Source organism: Carlito syrichta, unplaced genomic scaffold, assembly GCF_000164805.1.
Source record: "Carlito syrichta isolate Samal-C Ts95f unplaced genomic scaffold, Tarsius_syrichta-2.0.1 Scaffold310050, whole genome shotgun sequence".
Lineage (NCBI taxonomy): Eukaryota > Metazoa > Chordata > Mammalia > Primates > Tarsiidae > Carlito > Carlito syrichta.
In genome coordinates, this window is record NW_007254146.1 from 1,135,750 (window position 1) to 1,162,520 (window position 26,771).

A 26,771-nucleotide genomic window follows, 5' to 3' on the forward strand; every position below is an offset into this window, starting at 1 on the left:
GGGAGCACACACACACACACACACACACACACACACACACACACACACACCCATGATGTATACATCATAAACTCCTGCAACCAATCAAGAAACAGGTAGCTTGTGTCTGCCTGGTTCCTGGTCTCCCAGAAACCTCTGTGGCATGTTCTTCTTATCAGCAGACACTTGCTAGCCTCCTCTGTCTCCTTGTCACCACTATGATTGTCCCCATTTCCAACTGCTACCACCCTCTTTGGGCTGCACACTTCAGCCCAACTGGCTCTGAGAGGCTGCAAGATGAGCACATGGCTGGGCCCATGGAGAAGGGGAAAGAAAAGCAGAGATAGCTGCGGGTCATGGCAGGCCAGTCAGGGTAGGAGCTGATGCAGAGAGTGGAAGAGTTTGGGGAAAATGGATGAAAAGGAGGAGATACCTGGTCAAGCTGAAAAAGCAAAAGCTGGAACAAGGGGCTAAGAGAAACAGATCATCTTCTGAGCAATGCTGCTGACTCACTGAGTAACTCCAGGTCTGGTCACTTGCTAGCCTTAACTTTAATTTAGCTTCTCTGTGAAATGGACAGGAAGAGGAGGCCTGCAGGAGATGATCAGCAGCAGAAACCCTCCCTGGTGGAAGCAGTGAGTAAGCAAGATCAGTAACTCTGTTTGCCCCTCCTCTCTGAGCCCACAGGTTTTGAGGAATCTGAACATGAAGACAGGGAGTCTCTGAGGGCCCAGCATGGCTTGCCCATCCTGCAGCGTGGCATGGGAGGCAGAGAGCATGCACGGCTGATGGAGGGGTGGGGATGGATGCTGGGTGGCGGACTGGGGGGTGGGCAGAGAGACTGGGAGCTAAGAGCTGACTAGATCAACCAGTAAATAAAAGGTCACAATGATTTTTCCAGGCACCCAGGGAGCAGCAGACAGAGAGCCCTACTGCCGGCAGGAGCTGACAACTGGCAAATGAGCCTCCACAGTTATCTGTTTTCCTTCCTTATTCTTGTCTCATCAGGCAGAAGCTAGAAATAGATACAAGTGGCAGATGACTTCAGGATGAAAAATGAGCAACATGGTAGTTGTGGGGGGCTCTGTGGTAGTGAAGAGGGAACTCATGACGGAACCAGGGAGAGCGCTCAGGGCTCAGCTGGAGCCATGTCTGTGGGTTTGACTCGTGTTCTATCCCGGGCATTTTACAAAATTTAGCCATTTTCTCAGCAATCCTATCCCCATTTTACAGAAGTGAAAACTGAGGCTCAGAGAGGATAAGCCAGACCCTATCAGAGTAGCAGAGCCAAGATTTGAATACAGTTCTAATTGCCTCCAAAGTTGAGCTTTTCCCACTATGTTAGAATGCCTCCTTTTCATATGTGCTTTCTTTTCCTGTTTCCTCTCTTCTTCACTTTCAGTAAGTATTTATTGAGCACCTGGCAAGTACCAAGCACTGCCATATCTCTCAGGGAGATAGAAGCAGCCCAGATGGGTGAGGTCTCCACCACCAATAAATGTAGAAATGATGGAATGGGTCTCAGGTCCTGGCCCTGGGCAAGGGATTCGACTCCGGGTGTGATGCAGGCAGGCGGAACACTCGACTCGCTACTTTCTGGAGTGTGCATGGTCTTCACACTTGGCATGTTCTCCACGGGCCTCTTGGACCTCAAGTACATGTGGACAATCTGGAGCGTGAACAACATCCAGTTCCTGCCCTTTGTCACCACAGAAGTCAACAACCTGAGCTGGCTGAGTTGTGGGCCTTGAAGGTAGATGGGTTCCTCATTGTCATCAACATGGTGGGTGCTGTGCTTCAGGCCCTGTATATCTTGATGTAATTGCACTACTGCCTTTGGAAGCGTGTTGTGCTTCTAAGGACTGCAGCCCTGTTAGAGGTCCTTCTCAATTATGGCTACTTTTGTCTCCTGGTGCCTGACTCTGAGGCCCAGCTTTAGCAGCTGGGCTTCTTCTGCAGTGTCTTCACCATCAACATGTACCTCTCAGCACTGGCTGGCTTGGTCAAGGTCATTCAGATGAAATCAACCCAGTGTCTCTCCTTCTCACTAACCATTGCCACCCTACTTACTTCTGCCTCCTGGTCCCCCTATGGGTTTTGACTCAGTGATTCTTACCTCATGGTACCCAACTTTCAGGAATAGTCACCAGCTTTATCTGCCTCTGGCTTTTCTGGAAGTACCCCCATGAACAAGACAGGAACTATTGGGTCCTGAAAACCGGAGGCAGCTCACCTGACTACTAGGAACCTTAATGCCAACTTGATACCAAAGAGAGCTCCTTGTTTCCGCTGGTCCTACTGACCAGCTCTCCAGGTACAGTGGGTTGTGGGAACAAGAAATGACTTGGGAGAATAGAGGGACCAAAGAAAGTCTTTTACTTAGATGATCGGATGGAACCTAGGAGATGAAATCACTTTTATTTTTTAGAGGGATCATTTTTTTTTAATTTTGGAGGTTGGGGTGATATCTTTAGAATATGCCTTAAAATAAAGTGTTCCCCACTTCTGCCCATCACTTAAAAAAAAAGAAATGATGGAATGAATAGATGAACTGGGCACACTATCTCCCTTGCCCTCTTTCCATGAATGCGGGATGGGTAGAGGTCTTCCTCACTGTACAGTCAGAGAAATGACTGTCCAAGGAGAGCAAACTGGTGTGGTCACAGTGGGCTCCAGCAGTGGGGCTCTGCCAATGCTGAAATCTTTTTTCTTGAAGATGCTACCTAGATCCATAGCCCATCCAGAGGGCCTACTACTGGCCTTGCTGCCAGAGAGCTCCAGGAGGAGGGTGCATGATTGCTTCCTCCCAAGTTTTTTTGTTGTAACAGCAGGGCCTGGAGGAGCCTGAAGTCTCTTCTCTTTGGGAAGAAACTCATTTTCTCATGGAAAGGATGGGTGGGTGGAGCCCACCTGAAGGCTGCTCACCTGTGTGCTATGGAAATTCTGTGAAGATGGATGCTTCCTAAGCCTTGCCTTCAGCTCTAATAGCATCAAGTTTTTGAATTTTCCCTGAATATGCTTAACTTTCTCATGCCTCCATGCTCTCCTTTACTTGGTCAATTCTCCTTTGCTTTTTTATTCTACTAGGTGAGCCCATCTCCTTTCATGATTCACCCTAGAGCATTACCTCCTCCAGGAAGCCTTCCTAGGCTCACAGGCTGTGTTAGGTGGAGGCCTTTCATGTATCCTCAGCACTCTATATACTGGATTATAATTCACTGCTTGCTTACTTTCCTCACGTGTTTGTGATTGTGTAAGGACAAGCTCTATGCTGTGAGCACAGGTCCCCAAAGGTGTTTGATGAGCTACTCAGTGGCCGAGTGGCTAAGACATTGTCTTCATCTCTGTCCATTTCCTCCTTTCCCATCTTCCTTCCACCTAACTCGTATCTCTGCCCACCTCCTTCTCTACATTAAATATTACTTGAGAACCAGGCTGAACCCAGACTGTTTGCCAAGCCACCAACAGCTGATGAAACAGCCAGCCTTCTTTCCACCTGGTGGGAATTTCAAACCCCAACCTGTTTGCAGGGTGAGGACTGCTAATAACTGGGGGTGAAGGGAACAAGACCAGTTGAGAAAAGGTTACCTGAGGCAAAGAGGCTCAGGGAATTTAACTGCACAGCATGAAAACTATAAAGTGGAGATTGTGCCTGAGATGCTGAGTCCCTGAGCTGACCCACTACAGAAAGATCCAAGGGCCAGGTGGAAAAACACGGCCAGGCTGGACTCTGAAAACAGCACAAGCCAGAAGACAGCACTTGAACGTGCACTTCCTCCAGTGGGTACATGCAGTGGTGTTGCACGAAAGAGCTTTGTAAGTATAGATACCTTTCCACTCCCCTGGAACACAGGGCTCTGAAGAATCTGCTGTCATATTACTCACTCCACACTCCTGTTCTCACAAGCACACACATACCTGGACTCAGGTCAGCCTCTATAATGTGCATGGCTTGAAAGAATGCACCAGACATCATGGCCATGCGGGTGTTCACATACATTTCATCAATAGGGAAAATGAGGCTTCAGCTGGCCTTGACTCAGATGCACTCAGAGACTCTTTGATGATTAGCAAAGGTGAACTCTTACTTTACAATCCCCTGGTCACTTTCCCATCACCCCTCTGCTTTCCTTCTATCCTCCTCCCCCCAGTGACTCTCTGGCAGTTCAAAGTTGCATTCTAAATTTCACTCCCAGGACCAGCCCCAGAGAGAAACCTTGCCTGACAGGCAGTATGTGCGAGCGGCTGGCCGGAACTCACAGGCAGTGAGGAAAAGCCCTGCATATTTCTGTAAACCAGCACAGCTGGTCATTCCTGGCTCTTTAGGGAAGCTCAGAGGCCTTCCCCAAGGAAATGGACCAGTGGTCAGCTTCCCACTTCATGGGAACCCTGTGTTCACAGGACCACCCTGGATGAAAGGCCTGAGAGGGTCTGTCGAAGCCTAAGCCACTTGTGTGAGGGATCTGCTGGAATGGAGATCAACTCCTTTCCCCTTTCTCATGGGCACTAGGGTCCTGGCCCACATGGGGAGGGGTCTTGTCAAGTCTCCTCCACGCACCTCAGGACTTCCAACTGTGTATATTTCCAAGGGTTTGCTGACTTCCCCTCCCCCGCCTTGCCTGATGCTTCTCTTGACACCTCTGAACCTGTATCTTCACACCACAGAAACTGTTCTAGTCATCAGTGAATGGAAATAACTTTTCACGACGGCTCCTCTGATGTTGCCATCTTTTGTGTTGATCAAAACAACAAAACGAATCAGACTCTCGGCATCTGATTGAAGCCTAATTGGAAATCCAAAGTGGCACTAAATGTTATGGTCTAAATAAAACACATTCAATTACGAAGCTCAATACAGGGAGCACAAAGGAGAGCTCTGGGAAGGAGCAAGAAAGCAGGCTGCAGAGTTCTGGGGTGTCACTATGAGGTTCCTGGAGTCTGGGTGGATAAGACTCAAGATGGCAGGCACAGGAGGCTTTCTTGAACCCAAGAAGCCCTCATGAGGGCCAGTGATTGATGCTGGTGTGCATGGTTCACACTGGAAACAGTACCAGAGAGACTGAACACAAGGCCTCACATGTGTTCAGCACCTGCCCTCTGTACAAAGGTTTTTCCTTTGCCAGATGGGCAGAGCTGTGGATAGGGGTAGGAGAATGTGCAGGGGAGTCAGGGGCCATCACTTGCTGGGAGTCCCTGCATGGGATCCCTTGGTGGTGGTGGTGGTGGGGGGGCAGCACAGAAGCTTTGCAACTACAGAAACCTGCACCTCAGTCCCAGCTCTGTTCCTGGAACATCTCGCTCAGGTCTCTCACTTGGACTGCACTTGGACTTCCTCACTGGCCAGTTGGGGGTGATAATACCTGTTCTTATAGGTTTTGAGGAGTAGAGATTATGCTTGTGAAGCTCCTGGCCTGCTGCACAGGATAAACTCAGCAGTAACTTCCTTAGACTTGGTGCCTTTTCTCCCTCTTTTCTGACCACTAGAGGCATTTCCCTGACTGTCTGTGTAAGGCCTGGGGCAGTACTTGCTTTCCTTTATTGGTTTTTTAAAACAAAACACTGCACTACTCTAGTCTCCTTGAAGGTGTCAAGTGAGGATTTACGGAGCAGCATGTGCTGGCCTCCTGGAGCCCAGAAAGCCGCCTCTGAATCCTCCCTATTATTTGGAGCCGGGTTGAGGGGAAAGCAGGAGGGGAGGTGCTACACAGCAGCCAGGGGCGCTATCTCAGGAAACCGAGGAGGTGTGGATTTGGCTTCAGAAGTGTGGGGTGGAGCCCTAGCCCCACTGCTGGACAGCTATGTGGTCCTGGGTAAATGACTAAGTCAGCTTGAATTTCAGTTTTGCTATCTGTAAAAAAGGCAAGGACAATAATAACTTATCTCATAGGACTGTTGCATTAGCTGAGATCATGTTTGTAAACCAAAATAAGAAAATCACAACATAAATATTCATTAGATTTCAACACATCTTAAATAAGGTAGAGCCGAAGGCCAGGGAGGGCGACTGAGGTTTCTTTTTGGGGTGTGGCTGTTTGCAGAGCATGATCTGCAGGGCTTGGCCTGGTGATGATGGGTAGGGACACAACCGTAAAAATATAATTACGGCTACCACCATTTATTAGGCAGGTAATATGTTCCAAGTTCTTTTAAGAGTGCTTTTAATGTATTAATTTATTTAATTTAATCCTCAAACAGATGCCATAATTATGCCCATTTAAAAGATGAGGTAACTGAAGCACAGAAAGGTGAAGCAACTTGCCCAATGTCATACCAGTAGTAAGTGGTGGTGCCAGGACTTGAACCCAGGCTGACAGGGAGTCTCTAGAGCCCATGCTCTTCATGGCTGTCAGGAAACTACTCCTACTCAATCCTTGTCTGCTCTTTCACACTCAGCATACCCCACTCTCCCATCTCTGGAGTCACTGCCCCCTCCAACCTCTTACCTCCTCCTCCATAAAATAAAGGGCTGCTCTTTACTAGATAATTTCTGAGGCTCAACCGGCTATGGATTCTTTTATCAGGTAGAAGGTGATCTGTCTGTCTGAGTGACCAAAAGTATGGTGGGAATAAGGACAGGTCTCTTGCTGCTGCTATGAGTTTGAGTTACTTCAATCTTTGAGCACATTATACATCTCTTCGATAGCACTGCTCTGACATATAGATACATACTCTTGTTTTGTTTTGTTATTTATTTATATATCACTCTTCCCCTCCAGAATGTGGTCACCCTGAGAGCAGGGATTCTATTTTATTTACTTCGATACAAAAGTATACTTAATAGGTGCTGCTGTTGCATTGAAAAGAGTACAAAGAAATCAAGAAGGTACCTGGGCAGTCCTATTTATAAGGAGATCTTTGCCAGATTCTTACTTAGAAAGGCAGCCCTATCTACATCTGCATATGCAAATTACTTGTAAGTGGACAGCTCTATGCATTATACATGGTAGACACTTAACGGTCTGTCAAATGAATGAGTCTGTGTATGCAAATTTCCCCTATTTTAATTTGACCCTTGGGAACATCATCAGGAACTCTCTAGGGCCTAGTTTGTTTTTAATTTTTTTAAATTAAAAGTTTTAAAATACAACCAGTGCTCACTCTTGTCTGCGCTAAGTAAGTGAAACTGTAGTCAAGCTGGGAGAAGAATGCTGGATCAGGTTAATCAGGATTTACCCTGGTTCTTCTGGTAACTCAGATGATGACCTTGTGATGACCTAGGCACTCTCTGGAAATTAGTTTCCCCACATTTAAAAGAAATGGGGAAGGTAGATTTCCTTCTGGTATTGAGATGCTATGATTTGCCATCTCCCAGTCATAGGAATATCATTCTGGGCAGTCAGAGTGTCAGCCTACCTAGAAAGAAAAATCAAATCCCTTGCCAAGGATTAGAGGAAGAGTCTCCAGCCCCCCTGCCCATTTAGAGAAATGAGGTTTTTGGCACCACTTCTCCCAGAATGGGCATTGTATTCTATCATTCCTTTCCAAACCAAAGGATTTAAAAATAAGAGGCTGGAGTTTTCTCTCTAAAATACAACAAGCCAAGCGTCTGATTAATAGGGTAGGTTTGCATTTCCTTTCCCTCATGTGAAAATATTTATTAAAAAAAGCTCCGACGAGAATATTAATAACCAGGGAATCAGTTCCCTGTCATCCTCTTTGTTCTTTGCCGTTTGAAATGGGGGAAAGAAAGCGGGAAAATCAAAGCCCAGGCTTGGGGTGGTTACTGTTTCTGGCACCCACCCGGGCCCCCAGGAGGCAAGATTCTACTCCTCCTTTGGGAAAGGCACTGATGTAAGTGCTCAGCTCCTGGCCACACTGAGGTCTCGGGTCCTTAACCAGAAACACATGGGCATCAAAGGCTTGGATTGAAAGTGACACATTTTAAAACAAAAGTGTAGCAGCAATTCGCTTATCCTCACTTTCTTAATCCACAAACTCTGTAATTCTCCCCAAAGTCCCTCAGGCTCAACTCTCATCCCTGCCCCCTCACTTTTCCTCCTCCCCCAGGCTCAGCCAAGGCCTTCCAGCCCTGGCAGAAGGGAGGTCTCCTGTTACTGAGACCTCACCGCCTTGTAAAAATACACCTTGGCATGCTCCGCCTGCGCCCTGGGAAGCCTTATTGCCTGGACTAAACAAATGTGCACAATCAAAATAATAGTCTGAGATGTCAAAATAAATGAGCAGGGGACATCTGGAAGTGTGGTTCCCTAGGTTTTTTCTTTCCCTTCCCCAAGGTCTTTAGGTGCCTGAGGGGATTGGCAGTTCAGCAGCTCTGGCTACAGGTAGAAGACTTACTACCCTAAACGTCATAATAGCCCCTTTGAAAAGGGTTCTTATTTTTGGCTCTAGATTCAGGTTAGTAGTTGATAGGACTGTCTCCAGATTGAAGAAACCAGGATTATTTCTCTATTTCTCTGGGGAAGCTGCTGGCCCTGGCTGGATGGCATGCTAGGGGTCTGGCCTGTCCTTCCTCCCCAGACCTGGCACAAGGTCTTCAACCAATGCAGGGAATTGCTAGGAGTATGTGGGTGGGGAGTCTCTTCTGCATTTAAAACCTTTAGGAAAAGATTACAATTCTTCAAAATAATTTTTGTTTCTGATAACTCCAGTTTCTCCTTGACCCAACTCTCTTAATTTACTTAAGACAGGAGTAGTTACAAAGTCAGTTTCCTGTAATCCTGTAATCCTGGGTCCCATTGCCGGGCATACAGAAGATGGGTCACTGAGGAGATCCGCTTCTGAGTGGCTGGGACAATATAGCCACAGGAAGACTGCCCGGAGAGCCATTGGAAAATCAGCATGCCCTTGTGGGGTGGAGGAATTATCCAGACAGGGTGATCCTGTTCCTGAGGGACTTCCGCAAAGGCTCCCAGAAGCACAGTCAGGGCTCACAGACATTTGATGTAGACCTTAGTTAGGACTTAACCTCCAGCAAGGCAACAGCAATCTTTAAAGCTACTAGTAGGTCCCTAGATCTTTGAGGAAATCTATCCAGTTTGTTGACACTGGAGCTGGGCACTGGGTGTCACACAATGCTGATGAGGGCAGCTAAACAGGATGCCCTCTGGACCTTGTCTTTCTCATTTGAGTGACCTCTGAAATCCTTACTGGCCCTGATGCTCTGAGGTCTTGTGACTCTGGCAGATAGAAAACTATGTTTCTTAAAATGTGCTCATGGACATGCATCAGAATCGTCAAGGTGGTAGGTCGGAGAGGGAAGAAACGACTGACTGTGTGACTGCCAAAGCCAAGTCATCAAAAGACAATGCGATTTCTACCTTGTATGTGGGGAGTGCTCATTCTTGGAGCCCTGAGCTGCAATGCTCAAGGAGTCTGACTGTTTTGGGGGCCACCATGCTGTGAGGAAGCCCAATACACACAGAGAGGCCTTGTCAAAGGCACTCTGGTCAAAAGTCCAAGCTGATCCCAGCTTCTAGTCCCTGGGTGCCAGTCACATGGGAGGAGAAGCTTCTAGAGGATTCTAGTCCCTAGTTGTTCTAGTCACCGCAGTCATTTGTGTCATCCAGCAGAGCTTGCAGACATTGTAGAATGGAGATGAGGCATCTTCAGTGAACCCTATCTGAATTTCTCATGCAGTCTGTGAGCACAATAAAATGTTTTTTAATATTGCTAAATTTGGGAGTGGCTTGTTACATAGCAATAAATAACCAGAACAGTGTGGCAGCTACTGGCACATGTAGGGCATTCAGAACTGGGATCTGCATCTCCACAGCCTGGAGAATGGCAGCCTAGTGTTTTGCAATGAGCTTGAGATGTGGTAACTTAACCAGAGAGAGGCCAGTAATGAAAAGCCCATGGGTAGTCCCTTTTTGGCCAGGTGTCTACACACACAGCCGGATAGGGCTCAGAAGGCTTGGGGAATGACCAGGGCTCAGGGACCCCCTCCCTTCTTTTCACAGATGCCTGCTATACTGGCCTCTTGGGCCTCACACATGGGCCTAGGGCTGCCTCCATGTGTATTGAGTGGAGCAGGACTGTTTAGTCTGCTGGGCACATTCCTGGATTTTTAAAATAAATAGCAGATTATGAACGATTCAGCCCAGGGCTGTCATTTGGTCAGGCCAGAGGATTCTGAGGTCCCTTGGGAGGGAGCAGCAGGAATGGCAGGTTGGAGGCCATTGCCTGAAACTGGAACTCTGTCTCACTGATAATTTATAGTGGAGAAGTTTCTAGCCCTTCTTGGGGTCCAGGGAAGTTCTACTACTACTACTACTACTAAAAATGATAATGCCCACTACCACTTATTGAAAGCACTGACTAAGTGTCAGATATGATACTAGGTAATTTATGCATATTCTCTCAACCCCCACCACAGTTTCCATGATTAGGCCCATTATACAGATGAAGAAACTGAGGTTTAGAGGAGTTGAACAACTTTCTCAAAGCTATAGACCTAGTAAGTGGCTATGGCATGGACATCGCTCTGACTCCTTGAGTCAACTCTTAACAGCTATGCTATTTTGCCTCCTCAGGCCTCGAAACAGAAAGCAGAATCCCATGCCCACCAACCCCTCCAAACACACACATTTTACCAGCCTTTCTGCTGTTCCCAAGGCCTTCTCCAGCCTGCATGGAGCCATTCTCCACTGTGACTCCCTTTTTCCATTTCACCCTTCGCTGGATCATTTTATGCCTCTATTCTCTCTGCTAATTCAAACTAATTAAAGTATAAAATAGAATAATTGCTTCCATCCCTAGACTCTTTTCCCATCCACCCTGAGTACAGAGTGATATTCCCTTTCTGGGAGTGACCAGCCTGACAAGTTGGGTGGAAACTGGGGTTATCAAGTTTCTTTTCATCTTGTTGCTTGCTTTTTAACTTGGCTCGTAGCCTGATTTTCCCTGGACTCGCCGTCTGACTTCCATTAGGCACTGAGGATATGGGAGTAACTAGTAGTCATATTCACAACATCTGCTGATTTGCTATTGATAAAGCTGGGGCAAACTTTCTAGGGAAGAGCCAGGCATCCAGTGGAGCACCTGGGCAATTAACAAGATTGGGGAATCAGTTCCCAAATTTTCCTCTGGGACTGACCGGTTTTAGATCTATTAACAGTACATTAACATTGACTTGTTAGGCAGTGACACTAACGACCCAACACTTCTTACTAGTTCTATTTCTTAATTACATTTAATTAATTAATTGAGAGAGAGAACACACGAGTGCAATATTGGATTGTTCTAGTTCTTGGGGAGAGAAAATCCTCTCTGGGCAGAATGTGACACCAGGGATTTAGTTCTACTCCCCCAGTGTTCTACTTTCTCATGGCCTCAAGGGTATTAGAGGTGCCCTGTTTTGGGGGAAGGATGGGGGAAGAGTGAGGCAAGAGTTGGGGACACGGTGGAAGATAGAGATGAAAATAGATGGCGATTTGTTATAGTAGGAAGTGGTTGGAAGCCCCATTCCCATGATACCTTATAAGGTCTTAGGACTTTCAGAGAACTCCAAAGTCTTAAACTATTGCTTAAAAATAGGAATATAAACAGTTCCCGACTTATGACGGTTTAACTTTCTTTTATTTTATGATGGTGCAACAGCACTATACATACAATAAAAATCATACTTGTATTCACACAACCATTCTGCTTTTCACTTTCAGTACAGTATTCTATAAGTTACAAGATAGTCAACACTTAAATATAAAGGAGGCTTTGTGTTAGATGACTTTGCCCAACTGTAGGCTAATGTAAATGTCCTGAGTGCATTTAAGGTAGGCAAGGCTGAGCTACAATGTTCGGCAGATTAGGTATATTAAACACATTTTTGAAAGCGTATCAATCCTAGGACCTTAGGCAAGTCTCTTTAAGATCTAGAAGAGACATTGGAGTTAGATTTATGATCTCCATCTTTAAAGGTGGGAAAACTGAGTCCTGAGAAGTTGAGGGCCCAGGTTACCCAGGGAGTCAGAGGTGGGGCTGAGACTAGAACACAGGCCTCCTGGCTCAAGTGAGATTGACTGGTTGTGTCACATGCCCCTGGTCCTCCTCTTCCTCATCACTCAGTCTCTACAGTCCTGAGTAATAGAACCATAAAACACAAGAGCTAGTGGGGTTGTACAGAATCTTGGCAATGAGCATTTATGTGGCGTGTGAAGCAGAGTAAAAAGAAATCCTCCATTTATTGTCTCAGCTGAGCTTCACATTGACCTTGTGAGAGATGCACTGAGGTTAAGAGACTTGTCTAAACCACTCAGATTAGAATAGTGAGATGTGATTCGAATCAGAGCTTTGGGCTTCAGAGACAAGCCTGTTATCTGAAGGAACTCCTCTAATCTATAAAGGAGGAATGGAAGCTGTGAGAGGGCCACATACTAGTTATAGCAAAAGCTAGATTAGAACCCAGGACATCTGACTTCATTTCCACTGATTGTTCTCCTGCCAAACATGAAGCTGCTTCCTTGAAGAGGTCTGAGCTGTCTGTGAATACTTAACTCACAGCCCGCTTCAGACAGATGGGCCTTTAGAGCTGTTCTTGGCCCTCATCCCTGGACTCAGCCCTGGTGAAATCACCTGGCTACCTATTTCCATACAATTTACGGCTCTCTAGGTGACAGGCCTCATAACTGCACCACAAATCCCCCTTAGACTTTGCCTCCTGATCACAGCCCCACCTGGTGAAGGGAGCGCCCTTTACTAATATCTCACTTGACCAGAGACAGCCCCGTGGCATGAAACCCAAATTCTTCCTACATCTGCTCATCTTAACTGGCTACTGCTAAACTCTTCTATTTGGTGCAGACTGTAACAAGAACTAGACACCTGAAGCAGAAGGTGAGAATGAAGGAGAGGATATTTACAAAAAAGTTATGTGAGGAAAACTGTCAGGGGAGGAAGGGGTAGGATAGGCAGTTGAGGGAAACTGCTAGGGGAGAGAGGGATATACCTCATCAACAAGGGTACCTGCATGATCAATGTTTGTATGCCTAACCCTGAAGTGTACACCACGTCTTTATAATAAAAATTAAAAAAAAAAGTAATGTGGATACTTGATGTGGCCAGGGCTGATGCTCTCTGAGATGGCATCAGATATGGCTCCAGGAGGTCATTATATTCTCTGAAGCCCACTCATCAGCCTCCAGCCCTGACCCAGCCCCTCTTCTTTGGTTGCATTTTGAATGCATTTCTAGAAGGTTTCCCATTTGAGTAAAAGATATACAAGCAACATATGGTCCTTGGCACCTTCTCAACCCCACGAAGGTCTCGTTGGTCACTTCTCCTTTTTATGTAACTGGGCTCAGAGAACCCAAGAAAGAACTCTTACCAAGAGCTATTGGCCTGGTCCTCAGCTATACACAATGTCTCTTGAAACTGTTATGTAAAACGCAGGTCTATTCAATCCCTGCCCATCCTTTCATCCACTTTCTAGGTTGCTGTCTACCTATGCATTCTTCTATCTGTATCTATTCCTGCACAAGTGTCTAGAAAGGTGTTCACCAAATGTTGACATGGTGTTATATTTTGGGCAGTGAGATTTGGTAACTTGCTGCTATGTTCTGTATGATTGCTTGAATTTGTATGGTAAGCATCTACCATCTTTAATTTAAAAATTAACTTTTTTTCTTAAAAATAAAGAGAAATAGGAAGAAAAGGCAGAGCATTTATAGGATTCAATCTGATGTTATAGAGATAACTGGGTTCATGTCTGACTCCCTTGTTAGACTGTAATCATCTTAAGGGTAGTGACCAAGTCCCATTCATTTTAATGATTCCCCAGGACTTTGTTCCCCATGCTGCCCAGTAGTGGTTCTTTTTAGGCCCACTGACTGTTTCATTGGATGATAGACCAGTGCTTATTTTCAAGACTATCTCACCCACTCTAGGTTAGGCAAGGCCTCTTCCAACTCCACTGAGTTCCCATCTGGACCTATTTATGCCTCAACTGCAGAGGCCACACAAAAGAAGGTGAGAAAGGCAGGTGGGTTCAATAGGATCTGGATGTAATTTGCATCCAATTAGCATATGATTTATGTCATTCATCCTCAAGAAGTAATTTTCAAGTTAGAACTGTATCACTGCTTCCCTTAACTCTGTTGTGTGCCCACTCACCTCTTCCTTACTGCTCCTCTCATCCCTCATCCCCTGATTCAGATTCCTTATAGTCAAAAAGAAAGGAGGTAAAGAGAGCCCTGGGGAAGGTAAAGCTGACAAAGGATACCCAAGGACCTTGCAGAGTCCTCTGAGAATGACATATGAGCCAGGAGGCACCTTGTGAAAGTTCACTGGTCCTACAGTCCCAGCAGCATCCTTCTCTAGCCTAAGTCAGTGTCCTCAACTGCCAAGACAGACTCACAATCCGTTTTCTCCTACTTCAGCCTTTATCTTATTTACCCTGTTAAGAAAAATGACAAGACCACTGCTGCTGTCAAATGACTGTTAACCCACTGGGTGAACAGAATAAACCAGCTTTGGCTAAGGTCTTTGCATAGTTTTCTGGATCTCCATTGACACAAATCCCCTTTCTTCCCTGCTTCTCTCTCCCTTCACCATGGTTCTCTCTGCATTAGTCTTCTCTCCACTCACCCAGATTCAGAGGAAATGCAATCTGAGGGAATAATGCTCTATCTGTCCAAGAGAGTGGGGAACTTGCTCAGTTGTTACCCAGCAGAGGGTGGAAGTCTATTTCCCAGGGTTCCCCATCTCTGCAGGCATAGTTTCAGCTTCTAAGAGCTGACCAGCTTCTACCTTACACTGGGCTAAGACTCAGGCCAAGATTTTTATCTCCTCTGGGGCCCTATCTTGGGTCTGTCTCCCAGGAGTGGGCCCAGCCTGGAGGCCTGGATTATTTACACCTCTTTGGCTCCCTTGAGCAGCAGACTTTGTGGGCCTGAGAGCAGTAAATCTACCTCCTAATCACACCAAGCTGCTCCATGCAGTCTGGCCCGTTCTTGCAGGGCTGTTCATCACTTGCTGAGACAGGGAATGTGGCCTAGAGAGAAGCCTCCGGGAAGAGGCTGGCCCCCAGTTGCTTCTCTCTGGCTCCCTGAAAAAGCCTTCAGGGACTCTACCTCTCTCAGGACCCTTGTGCAGTAAGCCCAGAGGTCTCTTTTGTTAGACTGAACAGCTTCTGAACAAAGGTGACAGATTATCAGTACGTTTCTGAAGTATGGAAAGGAGGGATGTGTGTCAACACTTACCTGTCTCTCAGACATAACATACAGGTAGCGCTGATCAATGGAGAAGGCCATATCCCGGAGGATGGGACTCCCGTCTTTGAGCACAGAGACCATCTCGTACTGGACCCCACCATGAGGGGGACCATCGGCCCGAATCTGCGAGAGAAACAAGGATGTCCTCAGCATCTGTACTCAGTATTCCCCTGTGGGCTACTTGCCTATGCCTAAAGCAGGTAGCTTGCCAAAGACAATTGCTAACTCCCCAATCACTACTCCACAGACAGAAGTGCCACTTATTTCAAATGGCCCAGTTTCCATCAAGAGGAATCCTTTCCCAAGCAGTCTGAGTGTTCTGGGCCTGGGATTACTAACAGTGGATTTATTTTTGTGTGCATATGTGCCCTTAGGGATGACTTTGAATATCCTTATGTGGTTATTCTTGTGAGCATCTACATATATTTATAGCACCATGTGCTGCCTGTACGTGCAAGCAAGTGTGTGCTTGTGCACACTCCTTGGGTTGGGGTGAGAGACTCAATCTCTGCACACAGCATCCTTGCCTCAGGCAGGTACAGGGAAAGGTGGAAAATTATACAAACCCTCAAAAAGGTGGTCATCAAGAGATTCAAGCTTTTTGGATCTCAGGAGGGTCTTTATGCCCCCAAACATATGCCTCAACTGTCTGCAAATCTACTCTGTGAGATGCAGTGAGCCCAGAATTCTGGCTTTGTCTTTCTAAGCCCATCCCAGGAAAATAAGTCAGAAAGGACTTGGATGTCATCTAGTCCAGTGCTTCTCAGCCCTGGCTGCACATTAGAATCATCTGGGGAGTTTTAAAAAATATGAATGTCAGGGTTAGATCCATTAATCACAATCTCTACGGGTGGGGCCCTGGCATCTTCTTTGGGTTTAAAACTCCCCAGGTGAATTTAATGAGCAGCCAGGGTCGAAGAGCAGTGATGTAGTCCAGCAGTTCTCAAACCAGTATGTCCTCAGAATCACCTGGAGGGCTTGATCAAGTGCATTGTGAGGCCCACCCCCAGAATTTCTGATTTAATGGTGATAAGGCCTGGGAATGTCAGTTTCCAACAAATTCCCAGATGATGTTGATGCTGTTGATGCAAGGGCTTGAGAAGTACTAATCTAGGATACCTAAGCCCCATATTGAATATTGACATCAAAGGAAAGAGATCCCTAAGGTCAGACAAAAAGTGGGTGGCAAGGAGTCCTTGGTTTGAATGTGCCATTCTCAGATTTTTGCTTCCAGCATAGCAGCTGACTGTTGACCAATATTCACTACCCCCAACAGCCTGTTTTCTCTGTCCTCTGCCCATCCAAACACCCTTGGCTCAAGATCCCCTTCCTCTTTGAAGCTTTCCCCAACCTCTCTAATGGCTAATTAATTTTTCCCACTTTGATGCCTATCTTATTTTTTTAACCAGACATTTTGTCCTAGGATTATAATCAATTGATTCATTCATTGTATATGTACTAGTGAACATGTATTGACTGCCTCCTGAAATTGTCCTCTAATTGCTTCAGATGTGTGTAAGTCCTGTCAAGATTTTGAAGGCAGGGATATATTTTCTATTTATCTTATAACCCTCTAAGGACTAGTTCAGGGCTGGGAACATAGCTGATGATGGATAAAAGGGAATGTTTGAGAAATGCTTGTTGAAAGAACATGAACTGTGCACCAACTGATGGCGTATGCTGGACTCTTTAGGGCTGAATCAAAGTGAGGTCAAAAGACATTTTTCTCTGGAAGATTTTAAGATTAAGCTTCCTTCTCTCTTATATCTTTGGGTTCTCTCTTTACTCCCAATGATCCCCTCCCTCTGCCCATTTGTCCCCACCACACTGAGAGCTCCTGAGGGCAACACACCTTGATTTATTCATCCCAAGTGCTAAGCTTGGGGCCCGATGCCACAACAAATGTGTGAGGGTGAATGAGCAATGCATTTTCAGTTCTTGCTGGCCAAGTGGGTAGGGTTAGCAGCATTATTTATTGCAGAGTCGGAAGAGTGGGACCAGGGCTTCCATTCCTATTTCTCACCCTCTGATAATTTGCATCCTTGTGGGGCCTGAGCCAGGGCATGGCTGCACCTACCAGGCTGCGCTGAACTGAAGGTACACGGGAAATGGACCATGAGCTCATTGAGGGGTGGAAGGTTTTGGTCCTGGAGGTCCTATGGCAGAAACAGCAGATTCCTACCTGAGGCCCTTGTGCTTAGACTCCAGGGATGAAAACAGTGGGTTGGGGCCTAGAAGCTGGGACACTGTGCTCTTCTCCTTACCTGCATTGGTGGGTGATTTAGGGAGCTCTGGGATTGAGGTTGAGGAGGTAACCTCGATGGAATCAAATAAACTATTTTTTTCTAGGATTCCTACCTCTAGTAACTCCCCTTGTGGGACTTTCACCTAAGCTCCACTCTTGCCCTTTTTCTATCTAGCTGGTGGGCTTCGTGCTAGTCAATGCTCTTGTCTTGTCATCTATCGCTAAAGCCCCTCCTCCGATGGAAGGGGTCAGAGGCCCATTTACCTCATTCTTAGAGCGGAGAGACTCTAGAAATCAGCAGTGACTTTAAGGGGCTGAAGCTACCACTCTCCATTAGGGAGCAATTCCAATGACGAGAGTCAAGCAGAAGGAAGAACAAGAGTATCTATCATGGAAAATGTCTCACAATTAAATGGCTCCCCTTAACATTCAAAGCAACATTCTCCCTCGGATGGACAGACCCAATTTTCCATAAGACCCTTATAGAAATGCCATTGTTTCTAGTTATAAAAGTTCTTGGGCTATTGCAAGAAGTGCAGGGAAGATGCGATTGCCATGACTTCTGGTGGGGTTGGCCTCAATTTTCTGTTTCCATCAAATGGGGGTTCAGTCTCTGCTTCTTGCATGAGTATGAACTGTGCCCTGCCTCTGAAGGGAAGATGTTTGAGTGCCTCTCCCACCCTTTCTGTGACAGCTGCTTCTCTCCAGGGAGATTTAGGTCTCCTGAGGTCTCTGGCTCAGTCCCAGGAGCTACAGAACCAGCCCCCTCCCTCAGGCCTGGTGCAGAATCTCCCGCCTCAGGAGATTAAACCTGGTTAAACCCTCTGCTGTCTGGGACAGTCACCCTCTCCCCGAGGAGCCTGGGCACTTTTGTGGATCCCAGCAAGGCCTGGACACAAAGTCAGAAGCCATGGTTGTGACTTCTCTGTGGTCCCTGGGGCCAGACAGTACCTGTGGCCAGATTAGAGCTGGAATTGAACCAATGACAACTTATCATCAACATTTTGTTGCATTCAGTTAGGACCAATCCCAACCACTAACTTTTTACTGAACCGGAGACCTAATCAGAAGGCTTTGCTTTTTCCCTGTCTGCAACCTCAATCTTTTAATAAAGAAATTGAAGCCAAAATCAAACCTATATAAACTCTCAAATGTCAGAGTTAAAACCAAACCAAAACAGAACATGTTGTTGGTACTGAACCTGAACTAAGCTACTCTACTTCATCCCGTCTAAATCCCTGGAGAGAAGGGAGGTATTGATGGAGAAGTCTGTGGCTCCCCACTCACCCCCCTAATCTGTGCCATCTACCCCAGGCTTGGGTGATCCTTCAAGATACCCACAGGGTACCAGAGAAGACGGAGAATGGGGTCAGGGGGCCAGGAGACCAGGGGGTGAGGAGAATTGGGGTGGGCAGGGGCTGGCAGGCAGAAGGCAGGAGATCAACTAGGCAGTAGAGGGTTTTCTCCTCTCTTGATCCCTTTAGCTTTCTTCGGGCAACACATTGATGTGGGTAGAGTAGATGTCTGGAACTTGGGCATCCTGGGTTTCCATGCCGACTTTGTTCTTACCTGGGCTTGATTTCTGCCTGATGGCACACTTTTAGTGAGTTACATGTCTGAGCCTCTGTGTTCCTCTCTGAAGAACCAATCTGTTCAGTGCCTATCACAGGAGAATCACAGACTTCTAAAAACTACTATAGCTGCGAGGGCTTTGGAGCTCATCTTGCTGAAGTTTTTCCATGCAAGACACCCAGTGCGTGGTGGGACTGGGGCTTGAGCCAGCTCCAGCCCATGGGGTCCGGAGGCAGGCACATAGCTGAAGGAGAGAATACCCCCAAGTGACTCGGGAGAAGGCTCCTATTGTTGTTCAAGCCCGCAAGTCTCCATATTTCTCTATCTTACATGGGAAATTTTGAGTTTCAGAGCTATCCTTCATCTCTGCCAGACACAGGATGGACATTGGTGAGGGGACTGTCAAGGAGTCCCAAAACAACAGAAGGATCTTAAAAGTCAACTAATTGAGTCTAATCTATGGTGTCCTGCAAAGTGACAGAAATTACACTGAAACAGGTCATCAATCTAGTTTAAGACGAAGTTTCATGGGTCCCAAGATCCAGTCAGGCAGTGGAGGAGCCTGGTGATGGAGTAGAGGAGGAAGGTGATGGAGACAGGTGAAGCTAGTTCCTTGAGTGTGATTTTCCAGTTGGGTTCCTCCTCTCCTGGGAGGGCTTGGCCTCAGTGGATATACTGAACTACTGGGGCCATTTCACTTGGGCAGGGCTCAGAAGGTAGGGAGTAGAAGGACAGTTGGATACAGAAGTGGGTGACAGTCTTTACTGAGACCAGCAAAAGACAAAATGTGCCTAAACTATTATTACCTAAGGAGATCCAGACCAGCTCTATTAAGAATTCCTTTTATGAAAAGACTTGACTATAGAATGGGTAACCAAAGGAGACTGTAATCCTCTTCTCAGGAGGGTTTTAAACCCAGGATAACTCCTTTTGCTTCGTGGTTAAATGTGGCCCTGCCTGAAGGTAGTAGGATAGCCTTGGTGAATTTTCTTTCTTTCTTTTTTTTTATAAGTTAGGATTTGCCTGTATTTATTTATTTATTTATTAATTATTATTTTTTAACTTTTAAAAAATTTTTATTGTGAAGATGTGGGGTACAATTCAGGGTTAGGTATACAAACATTGATCATGCAGGTACCCCTGTTAATGAAGTATGCCCCTCCCTCTCCTAGCAGTTTCCCTCAACTGCCAATTCACCCCCCCAACAGTTTCCCATTACTGCCAATCACTTTCTTATAGCATTATAATTGTTCAAGATCATCTTATGAGTGACAACATATGGAACTCTGTTCTTTGTTTCTGTGATAAATCACTAAGTATGATAGACTCCAAATCCATCCAGGTTCCTGCAAAGTCCATATAGTTATCGTTCTTTATCATCCACTTGTTTTCTTTCTTTCTTTCTTTTTTTTTATAATCGATATTTTTAATTTTGATATTGTGGGGTACAGTCAAGGGTTAGGTATACAAATATGCTTCATTCAGGCCCCCTTGTTGATAATTGGTGTCTCCCCATCTCCAGACAGATGTTTACTACCATTAGTCCCATCTCCCCCCCATAGTTTCCCAACACTGTCAGTCATTTTCTTATAGTAGTGCATTGGATGATCACGGTCCACTATATGAGTGAGAATATGTGGTACTCAGATCTTTGTTTCTGTGAGAGGTCACTTAGTATTATAGACTCTAGCTTCATCCAGGTTGCTGCAAATTTCATGATTTTGTTCTTTTTTATGGCTGCAAATCAAAACCACACTGAGATACCACCTAACTCCAGTAAGAATGGCAATTATCAATAACTCAGAAAATAATAGTTGTTGGAGAGGATGTGGCGAAATGGGAACACTTCTACACTGTTGGTGGGAGTGTAAACTAGTGCAACCTCTGTGGAAAGAAGTGTGGCGATTAAAAGCTCTAAACATCAACCTCCCATATGACCCTGCAATCCCCCTACTGGGAATATACCCTGAAGAACTCAAATCACTCTATAAAAAAGATACCTGCACGTGAATGTTTATTGCAGCATTGTTCACAATAGCAAGAACCTGGAACCAACCACTCTGTCCATCAAAAGAGGACTGGATTAAAAAAATGTGGTACATATACACGATGGAATACTATGCCTTAGTGAATTTTCAAAGGGCCCAGTTCACCTCAAGAATTTAATAATAGCTACCACTTATACAGCTTTTACAAAGTGCTATGTACTGTCAAATTACGTAACAAAAATTAACTCATTTAATCCTTTCAAGTACCCTGGAGGCAAATATTACTATTAATCCCATTTTATAGATAAGAAATAAGAGGCACAGAAGAATTAGTCAGCTTTCCCAAGATCACACAGCTGAAGAGCGGCATACCTGGGATTCACACACAGAGCCCGAGTCCTCTTAAGACTGAATAATAATGGGCAAACATAGCTTTTTTCTGCAGCTGAGCAGGGTAGATGGGTAGACTGAAAGTTCAGATTTCCTCCTTATCCACTCTCCCCTCATTTAGATCCCCAGATCAAAGTGATACAGTCACCTGTTGCCTGGGAACAACAATAAACTCAGAACCTAATTTTGGGGGGCCTTGTTTGGGGCTAAAATTCAGTTTATTGGGGCTGGCTTTGTGGAAGGAGTATGTGAGATAAAATCCAGGGAGATTTACTGCCCAGTCCTCCAGGTGGGAGCGGGGACCCCTTGAAATGCAAATGAAATAGTAACCCTGTTAGTATCTTTCTGCTAAATCACGCTATGTCTGTACAGAAATTAATGTCGGCCTCTTAGCCTGAACATCCAATTCAAATTGGCATATCCAATTAACTCACTTACTTGCAGCCCCCTCCATAGTCCTTTACTTGTGCATAAATTTCTTCTCTGGTTAGCCCTAAATTATGAAGCTCTGACTTGGGATTTAGTACTCTAAGATTACTTATTATTAGTAGTAGTAACAACAACAATAACAGTATGTATATTTTTGCAAGAACTGAGGAAGAACAGTAGAACTGGGAATCTTCTTCTTGGGCCTCTCAGTAGCAAAGAGATTGATTTGAGAGGCATCACCACACAGAAGGAGGCCCTGGATCATGTCTGCAGGGCTGGGATCTAATCCCAATTTTCTCATTAATTGGTTGTGTGACTTCAGGCAAGTCACTTCACTTGTTTATGCAATAGTTTCTGCAGCTGCCAAGTAAAGGTGTAACTCCTGTCCTTCCTAGCTCCAAAAGAATATTGTGAAAATGAAATGAGTTATTAGCTATGAATTTCAGTACTGTCCAATATTTATTTATTATGCACCTCCCATGAGCTAAGCCTGCGTTAAGAGTCAGGGATGCTGTGATAAATAATACAGGTTCCCCTCAGGAATCTGGGGGATGGGGAAGTAGACAGTTCAGCCAGTCTTCACAAGTGCATGGTAACTCCTTGTGAGAAGAGGTTTGAGTGGGGATCCCAAGGAGACCAGGTGGGGAAGCACCTCATTTGTCCCAACAGAGGCTCTGAGAGGGAGGCATCTTGGAGGAGGTGATGCCTAAGCCAAAAAGCATGAGTGGAATGTGAGTTCTTTGGAAAATGGCAAGTTTTATATAAATATAAAGGTGTTATTGTTATGTCTGAGTCCAGATTTCTTAGAAAATTAGTCTCTCAGACCTGAGCATTTGGAGAGGATGAGAATTTGACATAAGAGTTCTTGAGGGCTCAACAATTTCTGCAGGTCTCATTGCCTTTGGAAGAGGACTTTATCACTGGGTTCTATCTCTGTCCTCAAGGCTCCGGCTTGTGTGGCATATGGATGCATATGTAGCATGTGAATGTATATGGTGTGTGTGTGTGCATGGTATGTGTGGTATGTATGATTGTGTGTTGTGTGTATGTGAATGTGTTTGTGTGTGTGTGTTGTGTGTATATGAATGTGTTGTGTGCATGTATGTGGTGTGTATGAATGTATGTTATGGGTATATGAATGTGTTTTGTATATGAGTGTGTGCTGTGTGTATATGAATGTGCTGTATACATGTGTGTGTATATATGTGGTGTGTGGTATGTATGAATGTGCGTTGTGTATATATGAATGTGGTGTGTGTGTATGTATGGTGCTTTGTGTGTATATGAATGTTTGTGTATGAGTATATACTGTGTGTATATGCATGTGTTGTATATATGTGTGCGTGTGGTGTGTATGAGTTGTGTGTATAAAAATGTGTTGTGTGTGTGGTGTGTGTAAATATGGTGTGTATGAGTGTGTTGTGTGTAGAAATGTGTGTTTGTGTATGAGTACGTTATGTGTATATGTGTGTGTGGTATGTGACGTGTGTGTGTCTAGACCTTAAAAGAGGGGAAAGGTGAAGAAGCCCTGGTGCTGCTCAGACTGAACTCAGGAGTGAGTTAATGAGACAGTGTATTGGTAGCTGTGCATTTAGTGCTGCGAGAGAGAGGATTCAAACTGAAGCTTATTTTTGTAGAGCTTCATGACCCGAATTATTTATAGATTGAAGTCTTTGGTAAATTCCGTCTCTGAGACTCTTCCTCCCTCTATCCTGCACATACATTCACACATACATACACACACACACACACACACACACACACACATACACACATACACGCACACACACACACACACACACACAGGCAGCAGCAACAGAAGCAACTTCCAGGGTGCCTGCCATTGGCCCCGCCCTCCGAGCTGTGGGAATGTTAACTAAGCTTGCAGAGTCACAGCTCAGCAGGCTGAGGTTCCCAGGAGGACAGCTAGGAGCCTGGCCCTAAATGCTTGGCTAATTGGAGGGGGATGCAGGAGCCCTGAAAACTTGGCTTATGGACTGCACTGAGCCAGGAGAGGAGAGGAAGAGGGGAAGCAGGGCCAAGGGTGCCTGCTGTCCAGGAAGAGAAAGGAGGTTGCTAAGATGTGCTGAGTTTTAGAAGCCTTGCTGCCCTCACCCTTACACACACACACACACACACACACACACACACACACACACACACACAGATGCTTCCAGCAGTGGTCCCCGGTGAGTTGTCGGTCAATCACCGGGGCTCTGACACTGGAGACTGACATTTTCATGTACAATTATTTCTATTTCTGGGCATGTTAAGAATCTGCCCTAGATATTCAACTAGGGGTGGGTGGAGCTAGCAGAGGGGTGAATGAGGCTAGAGATTCCTGGATTCCAGGGGGTAGGCCAGGCCTGGAAGGATTTTCTTCTGGAATGCGGAAAAGAGTCCTCAGAAGAACGGCTTGTAATCTGGACTTCTGCATCTTGGCAAAGTCTGAGAACTAATGACCCAGCTACGAAGGATAGTAGATGTAGTAAATACTTATTGAGCACTTACTATGAATAAGGTCAGTGTTTGGGTTTAAACTGGGAGAATTGACTGGAGGACAGCTCCAGAGGCTGGTTTTCCTTTTCTAAATCATGGTTTCTCTGCTTCTCACCAGCCAAGGGAGGACGAGAATGGCCAAGCTATCACTGATCCTTGCTGTTCCTAGCACTGAGAGGAGCAGGCTCTATGGCATGCCTTCCTGTGGTTAATGACAGATGACACTCATAAAGACACCAAGTGCCCCATCCCTGGGACCTCTCCCTTTACCACTCAGGAGAGAGTGACATGAAGACCTAGAAACAAAACAAATATAGATCTCTTGGTTCTACATTTGGGAGTGTTGTGAACTACAAGGACCAGGAAGAGACAAGAGCTCATGGGGATGAATTACATTGGGCGATTCAGGAACACAGGGTCAGGTCTTAGTCCAGCCCCACCTTTAAACACTGCTCCAGCTCTAGGCTTAGGCAGTTCAGGAGGCTCCGGGAACAAGAAGAAGCCGCCAGGGGCAGAGGAAGCACTTGATTGTTCTGGGAAACAATAAGATAAACACAGCGGAGACAGCCGAAGCATTAGGCAGCCTCAGATGAAATCAAATCACGCAGTGGCAAAGCAATAATTCACAAGGAGTATACAGAGTTGGGAGGGGGTGATAGGAGGAATTAATAAAGAATAATGAGAAACTTCTGCCAGATCTGAATCTTTGTTTACTCGAAGTTCTAGTTATAGGGAGTGCTCAAAATCTCCATTCAAGGACTACACACGGGCTCCTTTCCTGGAGATGCCCTGGTTGTTTCAGGATAGAATCAAACCTCTTAAAGTCACCCTTTAGAGTCCATAGGGAGGGCAGTGCAGACTTTCTCACCAAGCTTAGAAATAGGGTTTGGATGGAATGGATAGAATTAGGCATACTGACAGCCAGGTTAACTAACTTGGAAACGCCACAACTTACTCTCCAAGTGGGGGTAGGAAAAGGAAAGCAGCACTTCCTGGGACTGGATAGTGTTTTCGAATAGCTTACCTCTCCTTATTAATTTAGTTAACTGTATTTATTGAGAATCTATTCTATGCCAAGCAGTGTGCAAAAAGGTTGGTGATACAAACATGAATAATCTTAAAAACTCTATGATGTGGGCCTCCCCATTTTACAGAAAAAGACATGCTAAGTGTCCACTGCAGGATCATACAGCTAGGACGTAGCAGGGTGAAATTCAAAGCTGGGTGTGTCTGATTCCAAAGCCTATACTCTTCCTCTTTCATTCTGCCTCCCTCCGGAGTCTTGGTTTTCCTAAGTCAAACAGGAGTCACTGCCTGTATTGGGACTAAAAATAACAACTCAAAAGTGTGGGGTGCTTCTGGAGATAAGTCCTGGGGAACAAAACAGATCATATAGCTGTCTCCTCCAGTGTGACAAAGAAGGGCATCTGCAACCTGGAAAAAAAAAAGCAAAGGCTGGGGTGTTTAAGAGGGTTATTACTCTCTTAAATTAACTCATTCTTTTCTGTGGCCTTAAATTGCCCTGCATTTTATAATCTGGAACAGTAATCTTAGCCTTCTTGAATACTGAGGATACCATTTGCAGCTGTAGGGATAGGAAGGAAGGTCTAGAACTCTGGGCACTGCTATCTGTCATTGGGCTTGTGTCTGAATGCAGGAAACTCCTGGAGATTTTAAAAGAAGTCATTTAAAAAAAAAAAAACCCATGTGGCACGTGTATACCACAGTGCAGAAAAGGCACGGTAACAGAGCCCACATGCATGCCACTGCATTACTTCCCATTGCTCGCAGGCTGGGGCTGAGTCTTTATTGCCTCTTATCTGTGCTACTGCAATAACCTGAGAAATCTCCCTGCCTCCAGCATATTTTTGCTCTAATCTATTCTACCAAACACTGCCAGATTAATCTTCTTAAAACACTTGTTTGATCCTGCCTTTTCTGTATGCAAAATCCTTAAATTTCAGGTGTTTGTAATTTTCTTTCTCTTGCTTATCTTAGTCTCCTAATTTTTTTTATGATGAACACACACTACTTCTGGAATATTGAAAGAAAGTAAATCATTGCCTGAATTCATGCACATGCACACAACCCCTTTAATTGTCCCCTTTGATAATTTAGAAGAGTTCACACGCCTCAATTTGTGTCCAAGGGTCTAGCTAAGATGGTCTTCTCATCATTTTCTAGTTGCATACTCAGCTTTTTGGCTGTCATGCCTTTGCATAATGATTTATTCTACCTCCCAGATCCTAAGCATCCTGCAAGGCCTAACCCAAATGCCACCTCCTCCCTGAAGCTTGCACCGATTGCTCCTTTGAATTCCCATAGCATCTAACATATCTCTTGGCACAGTCACTTGTGAATATATGCACTTATCTTTCCTAAGATTGTTTAGTTCCTAGAGAATAGTCTAAGCTTTGTATAGCCTCACATACTTTACTGCATTCAGTACTGCTATGTACATAGTAGGCTCTCAATAACACATGCTGATGGAGAGAACAGATT

At 45.4% G+C, this 26,771-nt stretch overlaps 1 protein-coding gene and 1 pseudogene across 1 annotated transcript in view; one reads left to right on the forward strand and one right to left on the reverse strand.

Moving 5' to 3' along the window:
• PLXNA2 (plexin A2) overlaps positions 1 to 26,771 on the reverse strand; it is a 193,618-nt gene that overhangs the window by 105,520 nt on the left and 61,327 nt on the right. The window contains exon 3 of the mRNA XM_008068310.2: positions 15,135 to 15,269. Coding sequence (XP_008066501.2) covers positions 15,135 to 15,269 — 135 coding nt within the window. The remainder of the gene's footprint in view (positions 1 to 15,134; positions 15,270 to 26,771) is intronic.
• On the forward strand, positions 1,542 to 2,223 carry LOC103270791 (annotated as a pseudogene).